At 33.8% G+C, this 26,264-nt stretch overlaps 1 protein-coding gene across 1 annotated transcript in view; it reads right to left on the reverse strand.

The window, feature by feature from the left end:
• The window catches only part of LOC150081865 (thioredoxin-related transmembrane protein 1-like), a 117,176-nt gene that overhangs the window by 59,533 nt on the left and 31,379 nt on the right, over positions 1-26,264 (reverse strand). Inside the window, exons 3-4 of the mRNA XM_090379773.1 lie at positions 24,210-24,255; positions 5,444-5,572 (exon numbers count right to left, since the gene is read on the reverse strand). Of these exons, the coding sequence (XP_090235899.1) occupies positions 5,444-5,572; positions 24,210-24,255 (175 nt within the window). The remainder of the gene's footprint in view (positions 1-5,443; positions 5,573-24,209; positions 24,256-26,264) is intronic.

A 26,264-nucleotide genomic window follows, 5' to 3' on the forward strand; every position in this document is an offset into this window, starting at 1 on the left:
AACCTATAGTACTTAGTACCGTGCATGGGTTGAAGGAGAAGTATGGGGGAAGGGGGATGCCGGAAACTTTGCTCTAGAGACCAAACATGGGTTTCACCACTTCAAGCCTCCAATAAGCAAAGTGGTGGTATTTCACCGGTTGATGAAAGTCATCTACCACCTACCAGTGGTAGCGCAAGTGTGCCAGCTGTTTCTCATGAAGTGGATATGCCATATTCCACTGTAAGGCTAGCGATGCGTTAGGTGTTGCGGTACCATCCTTACAAGATGCATATGCTACAGCAGCTAAAGCATGGTGATGCAGATATTCGTTTCACATACTTCAGTTTCTGGTGCGAATGACAGTGGATATCACTTGGCCATGGAACATCCTTTGGAGTGATGAAACCTGCTTTGGCTTAAATGGACAAGTGAATACGCACAACTGTCGCATTTGGGCAACAGAAAACCCTCGAATTATTCAAGAGTTCCTGTTACATTGTCCAAAAGTGACAGTGTGGTGTAGATTTACGACCACATTCATGATTGGGCCATATCTTTTTTGAACAGGTAACACCGACTGGACCCTGTACCTATTTCATCACTAGATAGAGATATTATGAAATGTTGGCAAATTTCACAATACCAGAGCTGCAACAATGTGGGTGCCTTCAGGATACCATATTCATGCAAGATGGTGCACCACCCCACATCCACCGTTGTGTCCAAAGATTGCTAAGGCAACACTTTACAGACAAACGGATCATCAGCCATTGTTTACAGACATCTTGGCCACCCCGATCACAGGACCTTACCCCATGCGACTTCTGGTTGTGGGATTTTTTGAAGTACCAGGTGTATCGGGAAGGGATGTCAAACTCTGGCAGATCTGAAGAACAGCATTAGACGTCATGTGCTGGCTATTCCAGTTGACATGTTATGTTCTGCTGTATAAAATGCTGTTCTTCGAATGGAAACTGTTGTTGACCAAAATGGAGGACACATTGAACAATTGTAGTGCTGTTCAAGTGATTTGTATTGCCACAGCATCATATAGTGACAAATTTTGTAACTAATTTTTTTTTCCAATAAATAGCGGGCGCATTCTTTATTGTACCTATTGTCCAAAAAATTTCTCTTCAGTACGAGCCTTAGAACTAGCTCCAGAGCCCTCTACATAGGGATACTTTAATTTTAACAGCCCTGTATATGCATCTATTTTTTTTCTATCAGTAACCTTAATAGCATGTATTTGCTTGACCCACGAGGACCCTCAACAGGCCTTATAATCTCAAACATCCCGATTTCAAGTTGCCAATAAAAGCAGTGCTAGGACTACTTCCTCCTCTGCAAGCAGTGCTGGTAATCTATTATTCTGTACAGACCCTAAGCTATGGTTTTTCCGACCCACCTAACACTGGGTTGAGCATCAGCAAATATTGCTACAACCCATATATTTAAGCATATCCCATCCCTGTAAAAACAATCTCTCCTGCTTCAATTGAAAATAAGACTTTTTTGTAAATCTTGTATAGAATAATGGCTATAAAAGTAACAAAATATCTTACAACAGTGGTCCTGTTAGTAATAATCACAATATTCAATTTAAAAGCCTTCAAAATTTAAAAGCCTTCAAAATTGGTCATTTAATTCACTAAATCAGAATTATATCTCCAAGGAGCAATTTAAAGCTATAAATTCTTTAAAACATTTTTCTGCTGTAGGTGATGGATAAAGCTATAAATTCATTAAAATATTTTTCTGCTGTAGGTGATGGATATCATACCAAGTTTTGAGCCAAGAGTGAGCCCAAAAATTTTAGTTGTGATGGAAAAAGACTGAATCATGATTGTAATTTTTGAAGATAAACCACTGGAGCTATAAAAGAAAACCAAATAAATTACCATATTCAGTGATCTACATCATCCCTAAAGTGAAATCTCCATATCTACAGTACTCAAGATGTGGACTAGCCATGACCTTATACAAAGGGATAATCACCTCCTTATCCTTGCTAGCAAAGTTTCTGTATATCATTGACAAAACCCCATGAGTTGTCCTAGCAGCATGTTCGCACTGCTCAGAGCGCCACATGTCTGACTGCACAATTACCCCCAGGATTTTTTCATTCTCCGCTACCCTGAGTGTAGTACCATATAGTTGATAATCACTTTAGTGGTTACTCCTACCCACATGCAGTACCTTACATTTGACAATGTTAAACTTCAACTGTCATTTCTCGGCCCACCAACCCAATTTTCCTAGATCTTGTTGCTGTTATTTTATTTTTGGTTTTTAGGAGCATTAGCAACTAAGGCCATATTGCTCTGGTGGTATGCAGTGGTCATTCCCTGACCTTTCCGCATCCTCCGTATTTGGTGGTGACGGGCTCGAACCCCGGTGGATCTTGTTGCAGTAACTCACCATTTGCAAACTTAAACATTAATTCTTATATACCTTCATCAATATCATTGATAAATATACAAAACAACAGTGGGCACAATGCCGAAACCTGTGGGACTCCACTAATAACATTAGCCAACGAAAAGCAGTGCACATTGATAACCACTCTGTCTTCTTCCACTTAGCCATCCCTTTATCCATAGGAGTAATTTGTCCTTAATGCCACATTGCTCTAGTATGTATATCAATCCTTTATGTGCAACAGTATTAAAAGCCTTCCTGAAATCCAAGTATATGATGTCAAAATCACAGTTACAGTGCTTATTGTTAGTGGTTACATCCATGCTGTGACACAGATTAGGAGCAAGCTCAGAAGCATAGGTTTTGAGAACAAGTAAGGACATACCATTGTACCTGGAGCTTTCTTGGCATCAAGACTGTTCAAATTTCTTCTAACATCTTTTTGATGGAAGACCGCAGGAGGTACTGAGTGGGCTATACTGGAAATGGTAAGAAGTGGTTTGCCAAGATCATCAATACAAGAGTTAGAAGAAAAATATAATGCTAGCAAGTCAGCTTTATCTTTAGGTAAGGTAGAAATAGAGCCATCTGGTTTTAACAGAAGTTGAGTACAGATAAGCAAAAGTTGTGCTAGCTTTGGAAAGAGACAGAATGCTTGACACTACTGTTTGAACAAGAAGCAAGTTTCTACTCTTAGCCTGTTAAAAATTTTTGATTGATTCATAACTGCTTTTCAATTTTTGCAAAGCTTTTGTTTACACAGGAAATGAACCTAGTGATTTGAATGCATGGTAATTATGATATGCAAATTCTGATCTTGAACAACCTTAGTACATTTATTGGAAAAGCAAGGTTTAGATAAAGGATGGGATTTTAAGGTGGTGTGTGAAATAAAGAATTTCATCCCAGAAAGAACAATTTCACCGACACAATCTGAGCAAACATTGATATCAGAAGGTTTAAAACAATAATCCAAACAAGGAAATAAAGAACAGAAATCTTGCAGATCATCCAATTTCGCATTCACGTAATAAACAGAAGGCTGAGAATGGCCACGAGAGAAAGGCTCCATTGGAGAAGAGTGAATATTATGTTGAGGTATTTTCAGTGAAATAAAAACAATTACAATCAGTCCTCATATAACATGTGTTTACACTACACAAATTCGATCATACACGATTTATAAATAGGGGAACGATATCTTATATAACACGAACCGGATTTGCTTATGCACGATTCGCCTTGGTGTTTACAAGAAATGGCAGTCAAACGCAGAATCACCCCAAACAAATGCAACATGATAGGAATGAAGAGAAGATTCTGAAAATGTATTTGTTTTTTATATCAGTGAAGGGGAAACACATTTCACCATAATAACGTAAAAACCAACACAATTCCAACTATCGGTATAATCGCAAATGCAATTAGATCAAGTTTACTACCAGTTTATAACAGATTCCCCTAGCAGAAACGCAACTGGAAATTGTTTTTATTGTTTTATGGTAGTAACTCCTAAAAATGTGCTTTAGTAAAATGTGAGGTGTTAATAGTGTATCTCTGCCTTTATGGTGTTGTTTATTCAGTTGCTACACGTGCGCACAGCTTTGTTTATATGTATCAAGCATGCCTCATCGTTTTGTAATTGTGCTTTATTCCCTAAAAATGAGTAAAATACTTAAAAGGTGTGAAAAGGAAGCATCCTGGTGAAGACACTGCAGATTCAGAGAGAAAAAGAAAAGCAAGATCGATAAACAGAGGCGGACTGGTTCAAAAATACTTACCCGGGAAAATTTATAGTGGCCTCATACTATGGTTTATGGCCAAAATCACACCGGCCTCCGGCCCACCGGGGTTTCCCCGGTAAAGCTTATGGCCAGTCCGCCTCTGTTGATAGAGAAAAAATATGAAATTGTGAAATGCTTTGAGTGAAATGAAAGACCATGTGATATTGCACATGCTACAGACCTAAATGAGGCAACGCCGAGAATTACAAAGAATGCAGAGAAAATAAAAACAACTTTTATAGCAGGAACAACTCAAAGTGTAATTAAAATCCATTAGATCAAGACACAAAGAATTGGAAGAGATGGAACGGCTGTCATCTGTTTGGATAGAAAATCAAACAAAAATCAAGTTTGCTTATGATAGAAGCAAAAGCATTAGCAATATTTTATTACATAATAGTCGTAATAAAATACTTACGTATTTTATTACGATTAATTGTGTTTGGTAATGTTTTGGTTACAAATGTGTGTTCAATCTTGGGTGGTCAGCACCTAACCCTATTTTTCCCATAGGGCCTGCTGTTTATATTGCACGATTTTGCATTGCACGAGGATTTCTAGGAACACAACTATTGTGCTATACAAGGACTGACTGTACTTTTATATATTATAGTCGATTAACTAGTAACTGGCAACAAATTACTTAAGTTATTTACTTTTCACTTCTTTTCATTACAAAATATGAAAATTCAGATAAAAAAATCAAATGTGCCTGCCATTTAATATGCTGCAAACATTACCTAACTTGTTTATTCTCCGTTTCACATTGTACATAACAATCAAAATATGTTTCCATATGTGCTCCTTAAATTTTGACATAATTCTTTCTGGTTTGAATGCTAGAATGGACATGTAATATGTTTCTGCTATCAGAGAGAAGTTAATGGCAGCATTTTTGATTTTGCCATATCAATAACAAGGCAGCAGGTCAGGTAAACATGGCCGTTTTCAGTACAACTCATAACTTTTAAAAGTGACCACAATTAAGTAGTAAATTAATATGTATATAAAGTATTAGTTGAACAATTAAGATCATTCATATGCACACATTCATTTATTAATATCACATTAATTCCAAGTTTGACATAGCTCAACAATGATAAAATAAAGTATAAATATGGTAACTTTTCAAATTCCTTTACCGCTTTAACTTTTAAAAAGTTCCACATCAGTTCATACACTCACACCTTAATGTCCTTTCAATTTAAGACAGTACATCAATGATATCATTAAAAAATACAAAATATGTAACTTACTGAACTGACTGCGGAGATTTCCAGGAAGAGACAGGTTCAACATGTGTCCATTTCTTATCTTCCACAAAACTGATAAATGATTCCTTATCTCGTGCCCCTCTATACTGACGAAATATTCCATCCTTCACACTAATAAAATAATAATACATGCAGATGTATGTTATATAAATATGTGTGTGTATACACATATACATATATAGTGCTTTTTTTGGGACAGTACGCAGCGGTACGGCATACTGGCACCTTTATTAACAGTGACGTGTGACATTTGGATGCAGTGCACTTCGAAATTTGTAATATTTCATAATTTTTTTTCACATTTACCTACTATTCAAATAAGCTTAAAATTCTTTAACTAAATCTGCATTTTTTACTGTCTGTTGTTAAGATATTTTCTATATAAAACTGTATAGCCATTTTTATAATTCTAAATTACTCAGTCGAGTCTCTGTTTAACGAAGTCCTTTTATAGCGAATTATTTTGAATTCCACTTGGAAGTTACATTTAAAATAGTTTCCATTGAGAAAAGAAAATTTTCATATAGTGAACAGATTAGGAGAGAATTAACTCGGTAGCACTGTTCGCATTTCTGGCCTTCAAGCAATTTAGGCAATTAGTGCTGCTGCACAAATTAAGAGAGCTAAAGCATTATACACTTAGTGGTACCTGGTAAAACCCACAAAGAAGTATGTTACTACTCTGTTGTAAAACCTATCCGGCCACCTGACCCAAGTACAAAGAAGTCACGCTAGTCAAGAGTGAGCAGATCAAGGTGTACTCCCAATGGGATCTGGCCCACCTTCTACTGCAATGGTGTCCAACCTTTGCCTGTACAGGGTCCACATTCAAAAAAATTCAAAGTTAGATTTCTTGTGCTACATTTTCCATATCTTGCTGCATGTAAAAGTAAAATTGAAAATATTCAAAAATTTTATTAAGTACAATACACAATTACATTTCACAATCATTTAATTAGAAAATGTTTTCATAATTAGCAAAATTTAAAATGCTGTTTTAGTTCACTTTCCTCGTGGAAAGTGAACTAAACGTAGGTTGGACACCTCTGTGAATTAACTGTAAGCGGCCCGTTCGAGAATTAGAAACGTGATTTTCTTTTACTCCGACAAATAATCATCTGTTTTGTGGAAGTACGTTATCCACATTTTTCCGTAAATTTTCCCTATCTCTGTTTACATGGTTGCAGTACCTGAATATCCAAATGACACTTTCATTTTGGACAGTTTCAAAAAATAAATAAATAAATAAATAAAAGAAAAATTTCAAATTTAAGAACTAGTGACAATACTGATGATGAGAGATGGAAAACGAACACAACAAAGGTACTAATCCTTCTAAAAATGAATTGTTGGCATTTAGTGAAAGTAAAGTTAGAATATTGTCAATTAAGTTACAGTTAAATGAAAAAGATGAAATTTGTGGATTTTGGGGATACCTAATTGATAAGGTTTTGGAAGAATTTGATGAGTGCTCTGAGTACAATACCAATTTCATCGTGTGAATGTGAACGAGGATTTTCACAAATGAATCTAATCGCCAGCCCAACCAGCACTTTGTTGATGACAAAAACAGTTTCTTCACTACTCTTTCTTAAAATTGTAGGCCCACCGCTGACCCGCTTCAATCCAGCAAAATATTTTGATTCATGGCTGCTTCAGAAATGTCATTCAGCAAGAGGAAGAAAAAACGTCGGCAACCTGCGGCTCGCAAGCCGCATGCAGCTCTTTTAACGCATAACTGCAGTTCTTTAACTTTACAACTCACACGAAGCATAATTTGAAAATGGAGTTAAGAGGACTTAAAAATCAAGGACATGTGAAGTGCAAGACTAAAATGCCTTAAAACTGAAATTGAGTATTTGGGGAGGCAAAAGGTTGCCCTTGCAATTCTACACAAATGGACAGCGATAGATGAGTTTAAAATGCAGACCAAATTGTGTTCAATGCATGGAGTGGCTTACCGGACCCATATATAAATTTGAAAATATTTGCGTTTGGACTTACCTCAGTTTTTGATCCGACATATTTCTTTGAACATTAACAATATTAAAAATAAATCAAGAAACCGTTGTCTTAACAATACGAACATGTTTAATTATGACATACTTGCATGATTAGCATTAGCATATGATGCAAGAAAGCAAGCTTATGCAGCATCAGCCAAAAAAAAAACCCACTTCCATTTAACCCCTCTGTTCGTTCGAAATACCTCTCCAGCTGAGCCTTAAATTTATTTAGGCTATCAACTTCCATAACACGGGATGTAAGCCTGTTCCACCAACCAACTACCCGTTGGCTCAGCTGCACAGGCATTTTGAATGAATGGAGGGGTGAAATGGGAGATTTTTTGGCTGATGCTGCATAAGCTTGCTTTCTTGCATCGTATGCCTCTACTAATGCTAACCCACAAATTCCAGTCAATATCTGGGAAATTAAAATCCCCCATTATAAGACTCTCTGATTTTTACTGGCCCACTATTTCCCTGTACAGTTTCTTATTATATCATCAGACTCATTAGGCCTATACACACACCTACTGTCAATTTTTATCTCCCAATGCTTATGTCACACAAAACTGGCTTGACACTGCACTGTCCAGCGATGTCGACTGGCTTCACTTCCTTGGATTTTGTGTTTCTTAACTAATAACATAACCCCTCCTCCCTTCCTGTCCTGTCTATCTTTTCTGTACACATTGTACTCCCCAAATTCCAGTTCTGCATTCCTTATATTGATGGAATATACCCTATAATCTTAAGGGAGGCGGCAAGTGAGTGCATTGAACCACTGAGGCTAATTATGCGAGCATCACTAGACTCTGGGAAGATTATTCCCTTGGATTGGAAAAGTGCCAATGTATCTCCCATACATAAGGGTGGCTCTAAGAGTGAAGTGGGAAATTATCAACCTGTCAGTCTGACTTCAGTGGTAGGGAAATCATGGAGGCAATGATCAAGGGTGGAATTCAGGATCAATGGATCGAATTGAAATTCTCAAGGATACTCAGCATGGTTTTGTAAAGGGAAAATCATGTTTAACAAATCTGGTTCGCTATTTTGAAAGGGTAACTCACGAGCTGGTTTTAGGGAATAATTTCGACATTGTTTATTTAGATTTCAGCAAAGCTTTTGACTCAGTCCCACATGAGCGGTTGCTTTATAAGCTGGAATAGGTTGGAATTACTGAAAAAATCCTTAGATGGATAGCAGGATGGCTTCAGGGCAGGAGGCAGAGGGTTGTGATAAATGGCTATTCCTCAGATTGGGTTGAGGTAAGAAGTGGGGTTCCCCAAGGATCAGTATTAGGACCACTGCTGTTTTTAATTTTCATAAACGACATCGATGAAGGGATAGAGAGCATGATGTCTAAATTTGCAGATGATGTTAAAATTGGTAGAGTAGTTAATGATCACTGTCAAGCTGAGCTTCTTCAGGGAGACCTAGATTAGACTTCAGGAATGGTCAGAAAAATGGCAGCTACGCTTTAATTCAACAAAGTGTAAGGTATTAACACCTGGGAAACAGTAATCCCAAAATAACTTATTCACTTGGTGGAGTTCAACTAAACCCAGTACTGGAGGAAAGGGACTTGGGTGTTACGATACGGTCAAACATGAAATTCTCTGAGCATTGTAAACAGGTTGCAAGGAAGGCCCATGGTGTCCTATCGATGATCTATCAAACTTTTGCAAGTAGAGATAGAGATGTGATAATCCCATTATATAAGGCTTTTGTTAGACCAAAATTGGAATACTGTGTTCAAGTATGGAGACCGCACCTAAAGAAAGATATCGAGCTTCTTGAAAGGGTGCAAAGACGAGTAACTCGCTTGGTGAGATCGGCAAAAGGGTGTCCATATGAAGAAGGACTTCGAATATGTGGGTTGCAGAGTTTGGAAACCAGACACCTTAGAGGAGATTTGATTGAGGTGTTTAAGGCTGTGAGAGACATCAGTAAAATGAATGAGGACAGAATTTTCAAGGTCATAAATGATGCTAGAACTAGGGGACATAAATTCAAGTTACAGGGGGAAATGTTTAGATTGGACTGCAGGAAGTTTTATTTTAACCAACGAGCTATAAATTACTGGAATAAGTTGCCTACATTGGTGGCAGAGGCTGACAGTTTGGGGAAATTCAAAGGTCATCTGGTAGTACCTTCGGGTCAGGGAAGAACATAGGATGATAGGTTTAATTTCCTTTTCTTTTACTAATTATTATTATTTATTTTATTATTTTTTTTTTTCCCCTTTTTTTGGCCGGTGTAGCATAAGCCATAGGCCTTCTTGCACCATGCGGCCATTAGTAATCCTAATATCTGTGTAACACCACGTATCTCATATCCCAACAATATCTGCCTTTGATGTTTTGAGCAATACCTCAAATTCATTTACCAAACTCCTAGCATTGGTGTACACGTAAGTATACATGCACCTGTTCCTATTCTTAGCTACCCTAACGCAACCCCTGTGTTTACTTGTACCGCAATGACTCCCAGCAGTCTCTGAAATATCCTGCATCTTGTTTTCCAGGCTGCTGCTCATTCCAATAGAAGCAGTGCAAGAATCACTTTCACCTCTGCCAGTTAATCTATTAGTCCTTGTATCCCCCCAAGCTAGCAGTTTTCTGACCCACCTAACACAGCCTCAATAGCATCAGCAAATATTCTTGCACCCTTTCTATTTAAGTGTATCCCAGACCTGTAGAAGCAGGCTCTCCTGTTAACAAGTACAGACCACGCTGAAAAAAATTCTACCCCTTTAGCTTTGCACAATCTTTCCAGGGCCGAATTGATCGACAAGGCTCTCATCATATACTCCCTCCTACCATGTCTGGGCAGAATTGCAGACACTTTCAAATTCAACCCTAATTCACAGCTTTTTTTCAACAGTGACCTGTATTTGTTAAGTAATTCCGCCAGTCTCCTACTCTTGTGTTGGAGACTCACTCAAGAAGTTCATCAGCAAAAGTCACATTAATTTGTAAACTCTCACCTTCCCCCCATCCTCTTAGCTTGAGCTGAGGTGCGGCTCTTCGGATTCTCTCTCTCTCTCTCTCTCTCTCTCTCTCTCTCTCTCTCTCTCTCTCTCTCTGTTTTTTTAATTAGATCAAAAATGGTTCTTCACTCAAAAAAGGTTGCCGACCCTTGGCATAGGGTGTTGGATGAGAACTTAATAAAAATTTGGAATATTCTACAAAACTTTACTATGAAATTATTTTTACTTATGTTACTATTTTTTACTTATTTTACTATTTTTTTTTATATATACTTGAATAATAAATTTATGCTTAATAAACTGTGTTAATATACTTAATTTGTTGTTCTTATTCTAAAAACATTACTACTAAAGTAACAATATCTGGAAAAATTTTTTAGAGTAAGTTTCATATAATTTTAATTTTCAATTTTTCCTGATAGCGATGAATGAGTTGTTTGTTGTTTGTTATTTGGTTTTTAGGAGCATTAGCAACTAAGGCCATATTGCTCCAGGAATACGTGGTGGTCATTCCCTGACCTTTCCGCATCCTCCGTATTTGGTGGTGATGTGATCGAACCCCAGTCTAATCAAGAAGCGTGTGTTATGCACTGCTGCTCCTTCCCACCTGTCTACAGAGGTGCCCGAAGAATGAGTATCAGCACTAATTCTTTTACAAAAAAGCACTATATATATATATATATATATATAGCGAGCAAATAGAATACGTGAACAGAATTTATAAATAACTAAACCATAGAATCTAGGAGCGAGAGAAATACTAAAAATACTAAAAGGAGAAGAGCTGATTAATGCCATCAAGAATAACATGATAAAACATTACATCAGTCTTAATATGTTAAAAGCAAGTAATAGATAAGTTAGTGGCAACAGAACGCTATACTAGCCATTACTGGTCCTTAGTTCAAACCTGGAAAGGATACATATAAATAGAATAGAGTAGAGAAAATAATATAATATAATAGATAAATCATAAAGGTAGAAGATAACATAAATAAGTATGGTATGTTAATTATAGGAGATAGTAACACAATGAAAGGGACTTTTTCAAGGGCTAACCCTTTCAATGTGTCCTCCTATAATTAACTGAGCTATCAGTTTCTGATATCATCTGCCTGTTAAACGTTGCCGAATGGTGATAAAAGATATCATTGGGGTGGAAGGTTTAAGTTAAAGTTAAACAAATAGAATTTTGTGGTAGTTAACAATAGGTGTAAATTTGTGGTAGTTAACAGGCTAGATGACTTTAGCCCGACCGATAGCTAAAACACAACGAAAAGTAGAGGCAATTGAGAACCAATAGCATCATATTAATGGGTGGTAGAGTAGCTAAAGCTAAAAAAGGAGAACGGAAAAAGGGTTTAAGAAAAGGGATAGTACCTCAATCCCCCTCGAATTACTCTAATAGTTCATGAGGTAAGAAGAATAGAAAAAGACAGCACATAGATAAAAGTAGAGGAGAAGCAATATTGCAATTGTACGTCGGATTATACCGGGCGCGTAACTACCCGTCTCTTATAGTAAGAGATCCTGGTATTTCAATAGCATAACATAACATGGCAAATTTGGATAAAATATAAATTAGATAAAATAAAGGAAGCGAAGGAAGACAGGAAAGGCTAGTTCCTAATCACTTACTTACATCGTGGTACTTGGTGCATAGATAGTAGACCTATCTCGATGATGAAACAAGAAAAAAACCACGTTGTAGTGCACGTGTTAATTTATATATGAAGATAATAGTGGATGTCAGCGCCCTCTTACTGACATGTAATTAGTTGTAGATTCATTATAATAGGCCCAAAATAAGCCAAAATAATAATGGCGCGCCCTCTGGTATTGTTAGCGTATAGCATGAAGAGGCGAAAACTAGAATAGGATGAGCGGTTCTCATAAAAAGCCAAAGAGAAAGAAAACGAAAAAGAAAAAGAAAGCGAAAAAGCTGGCTAAGGGGGGAAGCCAAGAATAAATTAGTTACTACCTCAGGAACAAATATAGGTACAACTTTTTCAATGAGTGTAAGCTATATTAATTTTGTTCCTGAGGCAGTGCCTAATAATGTACATATATACAGGCTCTGTAGAAGCCGTCAACCGTAAATAATCCAGTAGGTACTTAAGCACAGATAATGTGGGTGAAACGTTAATTTCGCAAAACACGCGATATAATATAATGGTGGTCAAAACTATTATGGAAAGTATTTAAGGCTATCAACATAGCTGTATGTAAGTTTTTAATAATAAAATGATCCGGGAATCCGTTATCAGATAACTTTTGTCTGAAATCGATAAGCGTGTTGATAATGTTGTTTGCCTTATTGCATATTTTAATTATTAATTAAATTTAATTATTAAATAAATATTAATTAATTTTAATTTAATTAATTAATATATATATATATATATATATATATATATATATATATATATATATATATATATGTATGCACACACACTTAAAGTTCAATGTAGCAGAGTAATTTTAAAATTAACTCATATGCAGACACTATTTTGTAATGTCAATAGAAACTGCTGTAGACTGCTTTCTCCACTTACGACTATTTATGAATTTTATGATTTTTAATTTTTTTAATGAATAATGCTATAAGCATTGCAAAAATAAAATATTCCTGATAGGTTTTTTTTTGTTCATAATTTCTGTGTAGTTGCATGGAATAATCATTTATGTCATCCTTTATAAGCCTGTAACAAACCCACTTACAAATATTCAACATTGATTCATCCCCAACCTGATCAAATACAAATGGGAGCAAGATGCTCAATTGTGTTGCTTTCAAAACAAGATAAAGATAAAACTGACAGTTTAATTACTTGAAATAAAAGCACATTCACCTATGAAAAGTTTAGAATCTATTTATTAGTAAAATAGATTCTAAACTGTTAGATTCTTTCAAGTATACATTCCGTGGATGTTTTCTTCTCTTCTTCAGTAATTGTAATCTTGCTGTATATCATAATAAAAAAAAAATAAAAATCAAAACACCAAACTCCCAATAAAATGCAATTCAAATATTACAGAAACAGCTTTTAGCCCTTGCATGGAATGTAATTTAATATTTTAGAGAAGTCATATATAAATCCACTAGACCTAAATTCTCTGTGTCCTAAATAACTGCAATAATATTAAAATCAATTTATTTCTCATGGCAAACATGGACTTTAATATGGTCAATGAATGGCATGACTACACAAAATATAATAATTGTGAAAAAAAAAAAACAGAAAATAATCTGTGTATATTGACTAGAAAGATTTAGTTAATGAGAACTTAAAATTTAATAATATTATAAACAAGATTAATGATAACATAAACATAAAAAAAAACTATAACTTTTAATGTTATAAGGGCTAACTAGGATTCAATTACCCTCTCAATGTTCCATCACTCTGAAGCAGAAACGGATTCTGTTTTAAGAGCACTTTAGAAAGTGTGGGAAACAAATTTTATGACAAATAAAATCTTTTCAAAAGCATTAAAACTGCAAGGGGGGGGTATTATGATACATAATTTTGTGCACATTTTTACACAAAAAAAAAGCAGAATCAGGCAGATAAGCAGTGGCCCTTATCCAGCCCATTCTGCAGATGAATGCAAGGAAAAACAAACTGATCACACAAATATGCATGTTGACTACTTCTGTCCTATGCAGATGCAACCAAGTTTTCTGTGAATACTGAGTTTGAGTCTTTTTTTTATTTGTATTAATTTTTGTGATGCATTATTTGCAATCATCATTTTGTAGTCCTAAGGTATGGAGAAGCTCAAATGACAGAAAACACTATCAAAACTTTTCTCAAATATTAAAAAAAAAAAAAAAACAGAAATCACAGAAACATCGAGAAAACACACACACACACACACACACACACACACACACACACACAAAAACATTATCTGTTATTGGTCCTTAAATCACAGGAGAATAAACTGATAATAATTACATTGATACCGTTGTCTGAAAAATTTTATTAAGAACAAGCTACATTAGTTCTTTTTTCAAGTATTAGAAGCATACAAAGCTGTATATACTGCAAAAATTTTGAAAGGATAAAGCCACATGTGATTGGAAAAATACTAATAAGTAATAAGAGAGGAATAGCAAAAAGAAATCATAAGATAGTTTTATATAGCAAAAAAATCGTTTATAATTTAAATGAATGACTGAATAGAAACACTTTGATTAGTTCTGTTAAACATATGTAGGAGACAACATTTCTTCAGAGGAAGTTTTAGATATTTTGGACCAGTCACAATGTGGATTGGATTTTCATCTCACTGACTGATTAGCTCTGAAACTACTAATACAGCAAAATCAAAAGCAAATAGTAAAAATCAGTTGATTCATAAATTTAAAAACATGTGCTGCTAATATCCATTACCGTATATCTTGCTTTTATTATTATTTTTTCTTTTGTAGGCTTGTATTCTCTGTTATTCTAGCACAAATTTAACAAAATATTGTAATGCCCTCATTTAATCATTGCTGTTAAAAGCTCAGTTTAGAGAGCACAAACATTTCATTCTTCTCTTAAGAGACTGCTGTTATTTATTTTTTTTTTGGTTTCAATTACAGTCTTCGGATTAAAAAAAAAAAGGCTGTCAGTACATATATGTTCATAGTAAAAAAGTACTGATATTTAAGAGGCCAAAACTCCAACAACCCATACTGAGATTCTAGTTATGCCTGTGTCAATCTTAGTTACTCCAAATTAAAAGCTTTCTAAGAACACATGCAAAAGACTATTTTTAAAACCACAAATAAAATTACTTCAGAAACAAAAAAAAACTGTCCCAGACTGCGAATAAATTATAACATTCAAAATTATTAAAAATTATAAAAAAAATTATAACATTAAAACAAAAAATTTAGATGTTAGCATTAGCATAGGCATATTATGCAAGCTTATACAGCATCAGCCAAAAAAAAAAAAAAAAAAAAACCTTACCATTTCACCCATCCATTCATTCCAAATGTTTGTCTAGTTCTGCCTTTAATTTATTTAAGCTATCAAATTCCACAATGACAGATGGAAGTTTGTTACAGCCATCAACTACCCACTGGCTAAAGGAAAATTTTCACACACCTATTCAACAACTGTCTTTCTTCAATTTCAGTTTATGCCCCCTCAGGTTTGTAATCTGAGCAAGAGGAAGAAATGTGTGGGTACTTAAGGATAATAGCACATTCCAAGAAATAAGATGCAGTGCAAGTAATGTGTAGCAATAGCTTTTTGAACTAGTCTAAATAAAGTTTAATTGAAGAAGTATTTGCCAGTAGAATTATGTGAGAAAAATTTAAAAAGATTAAAAGATGTAATTTGTCTGCCCAGTTGAAGATTCAAAAAAGATGAAACAGAAAAGGTCTTTAATATCTTAAGAGCAACAGAAACTAATGATGAAGAAAGAACAGTAATAGTTTCTGTTGCTCTTAAGATGTTAAAGACCTCTTCTGTTCCATCTGTTTTGAAAGGATGAAACAATTTTGCACATACACTCTTAATTATAAAAGGAATATTTCAGCATGAAGCCAGTCACAAGTTTACATGGAGAGAGCATAACAGAAAAAAAGAGAAGCATCGTTAACTACACTATCATAAAAGATCTTAAACAACTAGTTGGAGATACAATGGTATATGTTTATATATCTTTGTATATATTTCACATTGGCAGCGACCATCTTTCTATTGAGCAAATTACTCAAAAAAAAAAAAAGGGTAGTTACTGGAAATAAATAAAATGTATAAAAAACTGTTAAAATCGAAAAACTGAAAAGCTCCCAGATTGCCAACAACTATTAAATATAATAGTTGCCTAACTTTTTGTTCAGTTAAATGTCATATCTGATGTTAATGACTTCAGATGAAGAAATGGCATAACTTTCTGGGGACTTCAGTGGAAGTTACAAAAGAAGAATGTGGGAAGAAAGTCCATAAAGAAATAAAATTCAGACCATTATGGTGTTCTGAATTTCCTAATTTTCTTTGTGAATTAACTTCTTGTTATATCAAGAAGTTAACCAAGTATTGATGGTATCCCAACTGTAATTAAAAAAAAAAAAAAAAAGGTGACAGCAACCAATAGGCAAAATCCCTCTATTTTATTTCTGGAAAAATTTTTCAGATTTAAGGGCATTAATACAAAGGGTACTAGGAAAATTTTGCAATATGACGCAACAATGAATCACAGGAAGCAGCTTGTTGCTGCATGTTGAGACATGTTCATACGTGCATAGTAGCCGCCGCGCCAAGTCGATGGGCTCAGTTATTCATTAGTGGTGAGAGTGTAAAGTGCTTGCGATGGCATCGTGGTCACGAAATGAGATAAGTACAGTTTTGCGGTATAATTTTGTGCGTGGTTTAACCATAGACCAGTGCTTAGAAGAAATGACTCTTGCACTAGATGATGATTGTCCACATCGTACAACGATATTCAGGTGGTATAGAGAATTCCAAAGGGGAAATTTCACTCTGGAGGATTCTGAGAGGCCGGGAAGGCCACGAACGTCAGTTACGGAGGAAAACGTTATTGCTGTAAGGAAAATGCTTGACGAAAACAGGCGAGTGACCTACCAACAGATAGAGGATACTTTGGGCCTAAATGCACCAGCAATTCGTTCGATTCTGCAAGATCATTTGCACGTGAAGAAACTTTGTTCTCTCTGGGTGCCGCAACAACTGACTGAAGAGCAGATGACACGACGTGTGACTTGGTGCCGGGAGATGTTAAAAAAGTTTGATAAGGGACAATCTCGGTATGTGAACAACATCGTGACAGGTGACGAGACTTGGCTGTACTATTACGATCTGCCGACCAAGGCTCAAAACAAAGTTTGGGTCTTTGATGATGACGACACACCCGTAATTGTCAGAAAATCCCAATCTGTAAAGAAGAAAATGATAGCTGTATTTTTCAAATCGAGTGGAATTGTGGAACGTGTCGTTTTGGACACGCAGAAGACAGTCACAGCTAAGTGGTATACTGAACAATGCCTGCCTAAAGTCATTGGATCTATGAAGAACCTGCGACCAAAGTCAAGAATGGACACCTGGTACCTCCATCACGATAATGCTCCAGCTTAACGCGCCAAAGCCTGCACCGAATATTTGACCACGACAGGACTGAAACTTCTCGAGCACCCTCCCTACAGTCCAGACCTTGCTCCCTGCGACTTTGCACTGTTCCCGCATGTGAAAATGAAGCTAAAAGGGAGGCGGTTTTCCAGTGATGAGGACCTTCTACGGGCTTGGGACAATGAGTGTGCTTTACTCCCTAGTGAAACTTGGCAGAACTGGTTTAAAGATTGGTTTCGGAGGATGGAGAGGTGTATTGAATGTAGAGGAAATTACTTTGAAAAAATTAAATAAACAAAGCTGTATTGCAAAACTTTCCTAGTACCCTTTGTATATATATATATATATATATATTATGTGAGGTAAAAGTTAGGCAAAAGTAATAAAAATAAATAAATATGGCTATGTAGCTATCATTAGAGGCAGCAAATGCACATCCTCCACATGATGCCTAATTATATCTGATAATTAAAATAAATATGATATTTAAAATAAAAACATCAGTAGTACGGCAATAATGCAGAGCGAAACGAAATGCAAAATAATATAAAATAAACAAACAGGGAAGGGAAAGTAGAGATAATAGGACAAAAAGGTAGTCGATAACCCCCTGTATAATTTAGTCAATTAAGTCATTAAACCCAATTAATAAAAAATGTAAATTTAAAATTTACATTTGCGATGATTTGTATGACGATTGAAATGCAGCAATTCCATGACCATTATTGGCCTCGTGGTCCTCTGTCGATATGGGGCATGATGGTCAGTCTATCATTTTGATATTTTAGTTTTTTGGTAGTTTCTTTAACCCTTTTTTGGTGATATTTCACGTCTTTTGGAACTGGTACCTTCGAGGGGGTTACCGCTAAATTATTTATAATTGGCATTATTTTAAATTTACATTTTTTATTAATTGGGTTTAATGACTTAATTGACTAAATTATACAGGGGATTATCGACTACCTTTTTGTCCTATTATCTCTACTTTCCCTTCCCTGTTTGTTTATTTTATATTATTTTGCGTTTCGTTTCGCTCTGCATTATTGCCATACTACTGGCTGATGTTTTTATTTTAAATATCATATTTATTTTAATTATCAGATATAATTAGGCATCATGTGGAGGATGTGCATTTGCTGCCTCTAATGATAGCTACATAGCCATATTTATTTATTTTTATTACTTTTGCCTAACTTTTACCTCACATAATATAAATTAGTGGTACTAGTGGGTTGATATGCTAAATAAGCAGCGCCTGTGCCGCCATCTATTCTTTTCCTTTCTATTATATAAGCTGGTTAAGCTTGCATTATGTCAGTGGTGTGGCTCTGATCAAGAGTGCTGTCTGTTCTATACATTATTTTTCGCTGCATAAGGACCACCGCCATGCAAATCCTCTGCATTGGTTGATCTATCGGAGAATGGAGGGGTGGTTTGGTTCTTCGATATTTCTGCCTTTGCGATGATTTGTATGACGATTGAAATGCAGCGATTCCATGACCATTATTGGCCTCGTGGTCCTCTGTCGATATGGGGCATGATGGTCAGTCTATCATTTTGATATTTTAGTTTTTTGGTAGTTTCTTTAACCCTTTTTTGGTGATATTTCACGTCTTTTGGAACTGGTACCTTCGAGGGGGGTACCGCTAAATTATTTATAATTGGCATTATTTTAAATTTACATTTTTTATTAATTGGGTTTAATGACTTAATTGACTAAATTATACAGGGGATTATCGACTACCTTTTTGTCCTATTATCTCTACTTTCCCTTCCCTGTTTGTTTATTTTATATTATTTTGCGTTTCGTTTCGCTCTGCATTATTGCCGTACTACTGGCTGATGTTTTTATTTTAAATATCATATTTATTTTAATTATCAGATATATATATATATATATATATATATATATATGTGTAAAGTGCATATTGTCTTTACCATTTCCATCTATCTGCATGTAATAATCTGATTACTATTAAATGCAATTCCATAAAAATTTTATATCTAACTCTTTCAGAATGATTTGTTGGGACTTCCCAAATTTCATTAAAATCAAACATAGAAATCTGGAAATTATGTTTTGCTTTTTATTTTTTTCCCCCATACATATCCCACAGGATATTCCGTTCACTGACATGCACTAATTGCAGAAACAAAGGGGTAATATGGGATGTAAATAAATATAATTTTATCAGTTTGTACAAGAAAGTTCTTCCTTTTTTGCTAATTTTTTTATTATTATAAGTCATCATGAATTATTACGTTTGCTAACACACCTGAAATATAAAGCAACATATATACTAACTAACATTGTTGGAATACACTAATATCTCATTTTTTTTTATGGATTACAATAACATATACGATATTATATGCAATAACTTGTATAATATATAACTATCAGATTCCAATTCCATTTTCCAGTTAAAAAAAATGTTTAATGCATAAAATTTCAAATGAACACATTCATTTCTGATTATGTGTATAAATTGACTGTTCTTTCTCAAAGTTCATACCATCTATAAAAGTATCTCAGAGAAGACAAACATTCATAGACTTTACATACATACACTAAGGAGTGAAATTCCCTTGTAATTTTTGAATTCTGCTTTATTTCTCATTTTTATATATTGATACAATTAACACTTTCACTGCTGGATTTTCCAATGACCTTTTTTTTTATCTGGAATTAAAAACTATGGGATTAAGTCATTCTGGATTCAGGAGGACAGACTGTTGGGCTTAAATAACTATACAATTTTTTTAAGCACACACAATGCTGTTATTCCCTTTCATCTCCAATTTTTTTTTTTTTTTTTTTTGAAATTTCAAAATTTGGCATGCCACGAAGTGCATGAATTTGAAACAGTATGTATGTTCTGGCACTCTATATCAAGCGACTGTCACCTTCCACGTTTTCATGCTTATTATGCAAAATGAATAACAAATCTTTCAAAACAACTCATGCAAGATTGTAGATATTTATATAATATGTGAGAGAGTTTTATAAATATCCAAATCTAAAAATGTGCCATTTACTCTAAATGTGCACATTTACTCTTTTAGAGTAAATGTGCATTTACTCTAAAAGAAAAAAAAAAAAAAAAAAACCCATAAAAATCACTTAAAAACCAGTATAAATAAAAATGTGTTTATATTTAGGAAGGTGCAGAAAATTACAGATTTCAGATTTATCTGCAACCAACAATTAACACACACTCCATATTTTTTAAGCAGAATCTGTCAAGTATAGCACTGACAATGTAGGGTAGGTAAAAAAGGGAGGTCAAAGAAGAAAAAAAAAAAAATGAAATTTAAACTAATAAATCTAATAAACCCTTATTGGAATAAGGGAATAATAGAAAAGTGATCAAAAATAATAAAGATAAATTAAAAGGAAAAGAAATTTCATAAGTATGGAGTAAATTTGATGATTTGCTAAACTAAATAGCTGGGCATATATCGCTGAAGTAAAGCAAAAGATTAAAATTAGGAAAACTTTGGATACTATTTCTATTACTAAGGAATGGTCCTATCAAATACAAAAAAAAAAAAAAAAAAAAAAAAATCACTAATGCTGATGAAATAAGACTGAAATTCTGAAAGCTGGGGAGAATATAATGTCAGAATGGTTGCACACTACTTAGAAGTTCTCTGTGTAAAGGACAAGTTTCAGAAAATTAGACCAAGGTATAATTTTTGAGCAGAATCTGTGAAGTATAGCACTGACAATGATGGGTAAAAAAAGGGAAGTCAGAGAAAAAAAAAATATATGAAATTTAAAAAAAATTAAGAGCCATTTTTCTTCCAATTTGATGGAAGAAAGCCCAACAGTCTCGGTCCTGAATCCAGAATGACTTAATCCCATAGTTTTCAATTCCAGATAAAAAAGGTCATTGGAAAATCCAGCAGTTAAAGTATTAATTGTATCAATATATAAAAATTGAAAAATAAAGCAGAATTCAAAAATTACAAGGGAATTTCACTCCTTAGTGTATGTAAAGTCTATGAAACTTTGTCTTCTTTGAGATACTTTTATAGATGGTATGAATCTTGAGAAAGAACAGTCAAGTGTTAGGCCATACATGGAATGCCAGGATCAAATATTTACACTAATATTTAAGATCTGTTGCCTGAAATCATATGGTAAAATACTAAGAAATCTCTTTAAAATTTCAATATAATATGGCCCTAAGGATAATATTTTAAGGAAATCTAAAGAGTTTGTATTAAAATGGCAAACCTAGAGTGCAGATTGAATGAAGTACACTACAGTCAGTTATCAGCTGATTACTCATAACTGACTGTGGGAACACATTATCAATTTGGTGTTCTGGAAGTGGGTAGTTAGACTGAATAAATTTAAAGCAAGATTAGACAAATTATTAGAGAAGATGGGCAAATAATGTAAGCAGGGTTGCAACAAACTGCTTTTTTTTGGCTGATGCTTATAAGTTTGCTTCCTAGCATACTTTTGCCATTACTGATACTAATTTTTACATCCAATTTATGTTAAGGAAATCCAAGAAATATGGGAATTACTGAAACCATTCAATTTATATCAGTTACAGAGAACTGTAATAAAATTATGAGCTAATGTTATGCCATTTTTTGATGTGATTAAGAGATGATTAAAACCATTTTCCTTTTAATATGTGGTCAGCTGAAGATAAAGTGGAACTCTAAGTTAAGTCAAAATTAAGCAGAACCTAATTTTCAAAGAAGGGTGAAGCTAAAAGTCTGCTCACTAGAAAAGTGCATTTTACATGCCTGCATCAAGCTAATGTTTTGATCTCTGCCAAGAAGCATGCTATCTGATGCATAAAACCAATAGTGTTAAGAATGCTAGACTAACTGACTGAGTGGGGTGGGGCATTCTTATCAACCAAACTGATAATCAGTAACTGCCCTCTTACATACAGGCCATTAAAGGCAGATTTCCTCAATTATCATGTAAGAAATAATTTTTCATGTCAATAAATATAAATAATTTTTTTTTTTTAAATTAGGAAGTGAGGCGACCTTTTAGCTATAGAATAAAACATTATTCAAAAATCTTCATATTACAACTTGAACACTTTTTTTTTTTTTTTTTTTTAAATTTATGTTATGTTTCATAATAACAAAGGAAGTGTTAGATCTTTTAGAATTTTACCATACTAAATATTGAAATGCAAAACATTTTAGTATTCAGTATGAGAAAATTTCAATACTGCTATTAAAGACATCATTCAAATGGCATTTTTCTCAGGAATAAAGTTCAGAAAATGGATTGCTATCAAACATATAAACAAAGTATATTCCTCCATGTAAAGTACAGACTGCATTATCAATTAATATGCTTAAAACCTCCCCTACTATAATCAAGAAGTGTTTGCCAAAACATCACCAAACATGATGTTCACATTACATAGCCATTCTCTCTCTCTCTCTCTCTCTCTCTCTCTCTCTCTCTCTCTCTCTTTCTCTCTCTCTCTCTCGAGGGGGAGAGTGGATGGAGGTTACACAAAGGAAAGGGAGTAGCCTACTATCATATTTGATACCAAAGTGCAGAAAAATATTCTAAAAAAATATCTTTAAATTTTGAAAACAACTGGAGCTGCTGTTCCAAATTTATTGCACTGTTTCTATGCAGGAGCAGAACTGAGGAAGGTTATGGGAATTGGACCTAAATCATCTCCAGGACCAACGAAACAACAAAAAACAGAACACATTCTTAAAATCTGGTGCCAAGCTGACTTTTCCTTATTGAGTAATGGCCAAAAAAATCCAAAATATACTTCCATTTACATATAGAGAACTTGAAATTTAAAAAAAGTTGTCCAATTTCTATTGGTTCAGTTTTAATTAAAGATATTCTAAAGGACCAAAATTTAAAATTTCAAATGTAAATTATAAAATGGTATTTTATATTATTAAATACATGTGGATGGACAGACAGAGAGAACTGTTGCCTGTCCAACAGAAAGCAAATAACAGTCATAAAAAATAAATTTTCACATTCAATTTTACACCTATTTACAATTTTAACATATAATTTTCGTTGAAAGTTAACACTAAATCATGGTACTTTATTTTCAATGAATATTTAATTTAAAAAATGTATTAATTTTTAAAATTGTCTTCTGTTTTTTCTACCAATTAAATTTCAATAATATGAAGCCTACATATAACAAAAAAGGTGTGTAACAAAAGTATGAAACAAATTATACAAACTGGAGAAAAAATTAAACTCATTTCTGTATATAAATGATCTGAGTCAAAGAGATTGAGTTAAAGTATGTTTGAAAATAGCTTACAAGCCTTATCCCATAGTACCAAAAAAAAAAAAGCAAAAGTACAACAATTCTGTCATGTAATATAATAAATAAAGTTGTGTTGGACAACTTGGGATCTAATTATAACATTACGATATTAGACTTTTGATGTGTATATTTCAACATTTCTCTACTCTACAGATGGAAATGTTTCTTATATTGTGATTTTGTAATTATGCCTGAATTCCATAAAGTTTTATACTTGGAAAGGTAAACAAGCTAAATTAACCATAAGAAAACAGAAGTTGTAATAAAGATAATATCAGCTAAAGAGTTCTAAAAAGTAGTTCTATTAAATGTGCACCTATATTATATATTCATAAAAAAATTAAAAATCAAACTTACTGGTATATAGTTGGAAGAGCTGTTACCATAAATCTGCCACTCAAGCCTGTAAATGTTAGAAATTAAATTAAAATGCATTTTAATGTTTATTGAAAATATTGACATGCCACATATCATATCAACTTTTTTTTGTATGTTTATTGTATACTACACAAAAGAAAATACAATAATCATGACCAGAAAACAGCAACAAAACTTTAAAGCAGATGCCAACTTCTTTAGCAAGAATTTATGTAAACAGTCAAACATGAGGTAAACACTATAGATGTGAGCCTAAATACTAAAATCATCTCCGATAAAAATGGATTCCAATAAGTGCATGAACTCATGAGGTAAATAATAATAAAAAAGGGTTTTGAAAGAGAATGCAATTATATAATACAAGATTCAAAATGAAAAGATGAATATGAAAGTGTAAATTTAAAAAAAAGAGAGAAAATTACACCTGATACAAAGAAACCACAGGAAGAAGTGAAGTGCAGAATTTGAAATAAAATATGGAGAGTCAATCACATGATAAGTTTGGAGCTCAACAGCAAACCAAACATAACTATCTGGTCCAAATTTCATTTTTCTTATCCTTTAATTTTAATTTTTTACAAAATTAAAATAAAAAAGTTGACTATCAATTAACATGCCACATATCATATCAATGATATACCACAAATCATTTGCAATAAACTAGTTACAGTGGAGCTGAGAACTCTTCCAGTCACTAAATGCAGTAGTTTAGTAGAAATTATTTTTTTTTTTTAAATGCTCATGGATCTTTAAAAGTAAGCTGTAAAATGGATATGCAGAATCAATATAAAAAGATTAATCTCTTTTCATATTGGTCTGAAAATAGTAGAATGAACTAAATCTAATGGTAATGCTTCAGAATCCTCGGTCAATGGATAAATTAATCTCACTGCCACAACTCTTCCAAAGCAGGACCAGAGGGAAAAAAATTGTATTAATACTTTCATTGCTAAAAGTAGTTTCCCCCGTGATTCCCTACTCCTCCATTTTAACACATCTACCTCCTCAGCTGGACTGAGCCAGCATCACTTTATGTTTCATTCTCGTTTCAGGGAAACAGGATGTCAGCGAAACTTTTCTTTTTTTTTCCCCAAAAACTGTATGATATAGAGACAAGCATTGGGACACACTGCTGCAGCAGAGTTGGCATCTTTGCAAAATCTTAGTTGCAAATGACTGGTGGGGTGGAGTGAGGGAAGGAAGAAATCCTGAAAGTGTTTCACATAAAATAAGCATTTTTCAGATTACTTCCTAATTAAAAAATTAACTTGTTAAATGTCATTTATTAGGGAAAACATGCTAAAAAAGCCTCTGATTATTTACTTGTATAGATTTCTAATTTCGAGTTTAGGACCTTACCATATTTAAAATACGGGTTGGCAAATGGATGATCACAGTGCACAGAAATAAAAATACTATTTTATAAAGAACACTATTGCCAGAAATCACATTAAATCATTTGCCTGATTTAGTTTTTAAGTTTACTTTAAACTTTTAAATATCAATTTAAAAGTTAATGTATGCAGTGCATTACATTTCAGGTGCATTAACAAGTAGTAATAATTTCACACTTATACATATATAAAAAAAGAAAAGAGTGCTAAAACAATGAATTTTATTTACAAACCAAGGAAATTGTCTATTGCCCATTTATTCCTCCAACCAACACAGCAACACATAATATCTAGTGCTTCAGCTACAATATATGGATAGCCTAAGTGATATGCATGAATAATAACTGCGAGATCTCTATTCATCAAATTTTAATGAAATTTAGGAAGGCTTGACAAATCTTTCTGAAATGCCCAAATACAAAATTTCTTCAAGATCCATCCACTAGAAGTCAAGTTATTAAAGAAATAATTGCTGGATTTCTATTGGTTCAATTTTAATAATATTTGGAATGGCTTAAGAAATCTTTTAAAAGGCCTAAATGCTGAATTCCATGAAAATCTGTCGATCAAGTTGTTACTTCTGGACATATGGATAGACAAACATGAACACAATAGGCACATTATGCCTATATGCTAATGC

Source organism: Mastigoproctus giganteus, chromosome 8 (assembly GCF_048544385.1).
Source record: "Mastigoproctus giganteus isolate SK-2022 chromosome 8, ASM4854438v1, whole genome shotgun sequence".
NCBI lineage: Eukaryota > Metazoa > Arthropoda > Arachnida > Uropygi > Thelyphonidae > Mastigoproctus > Mastigoproctus giganteus.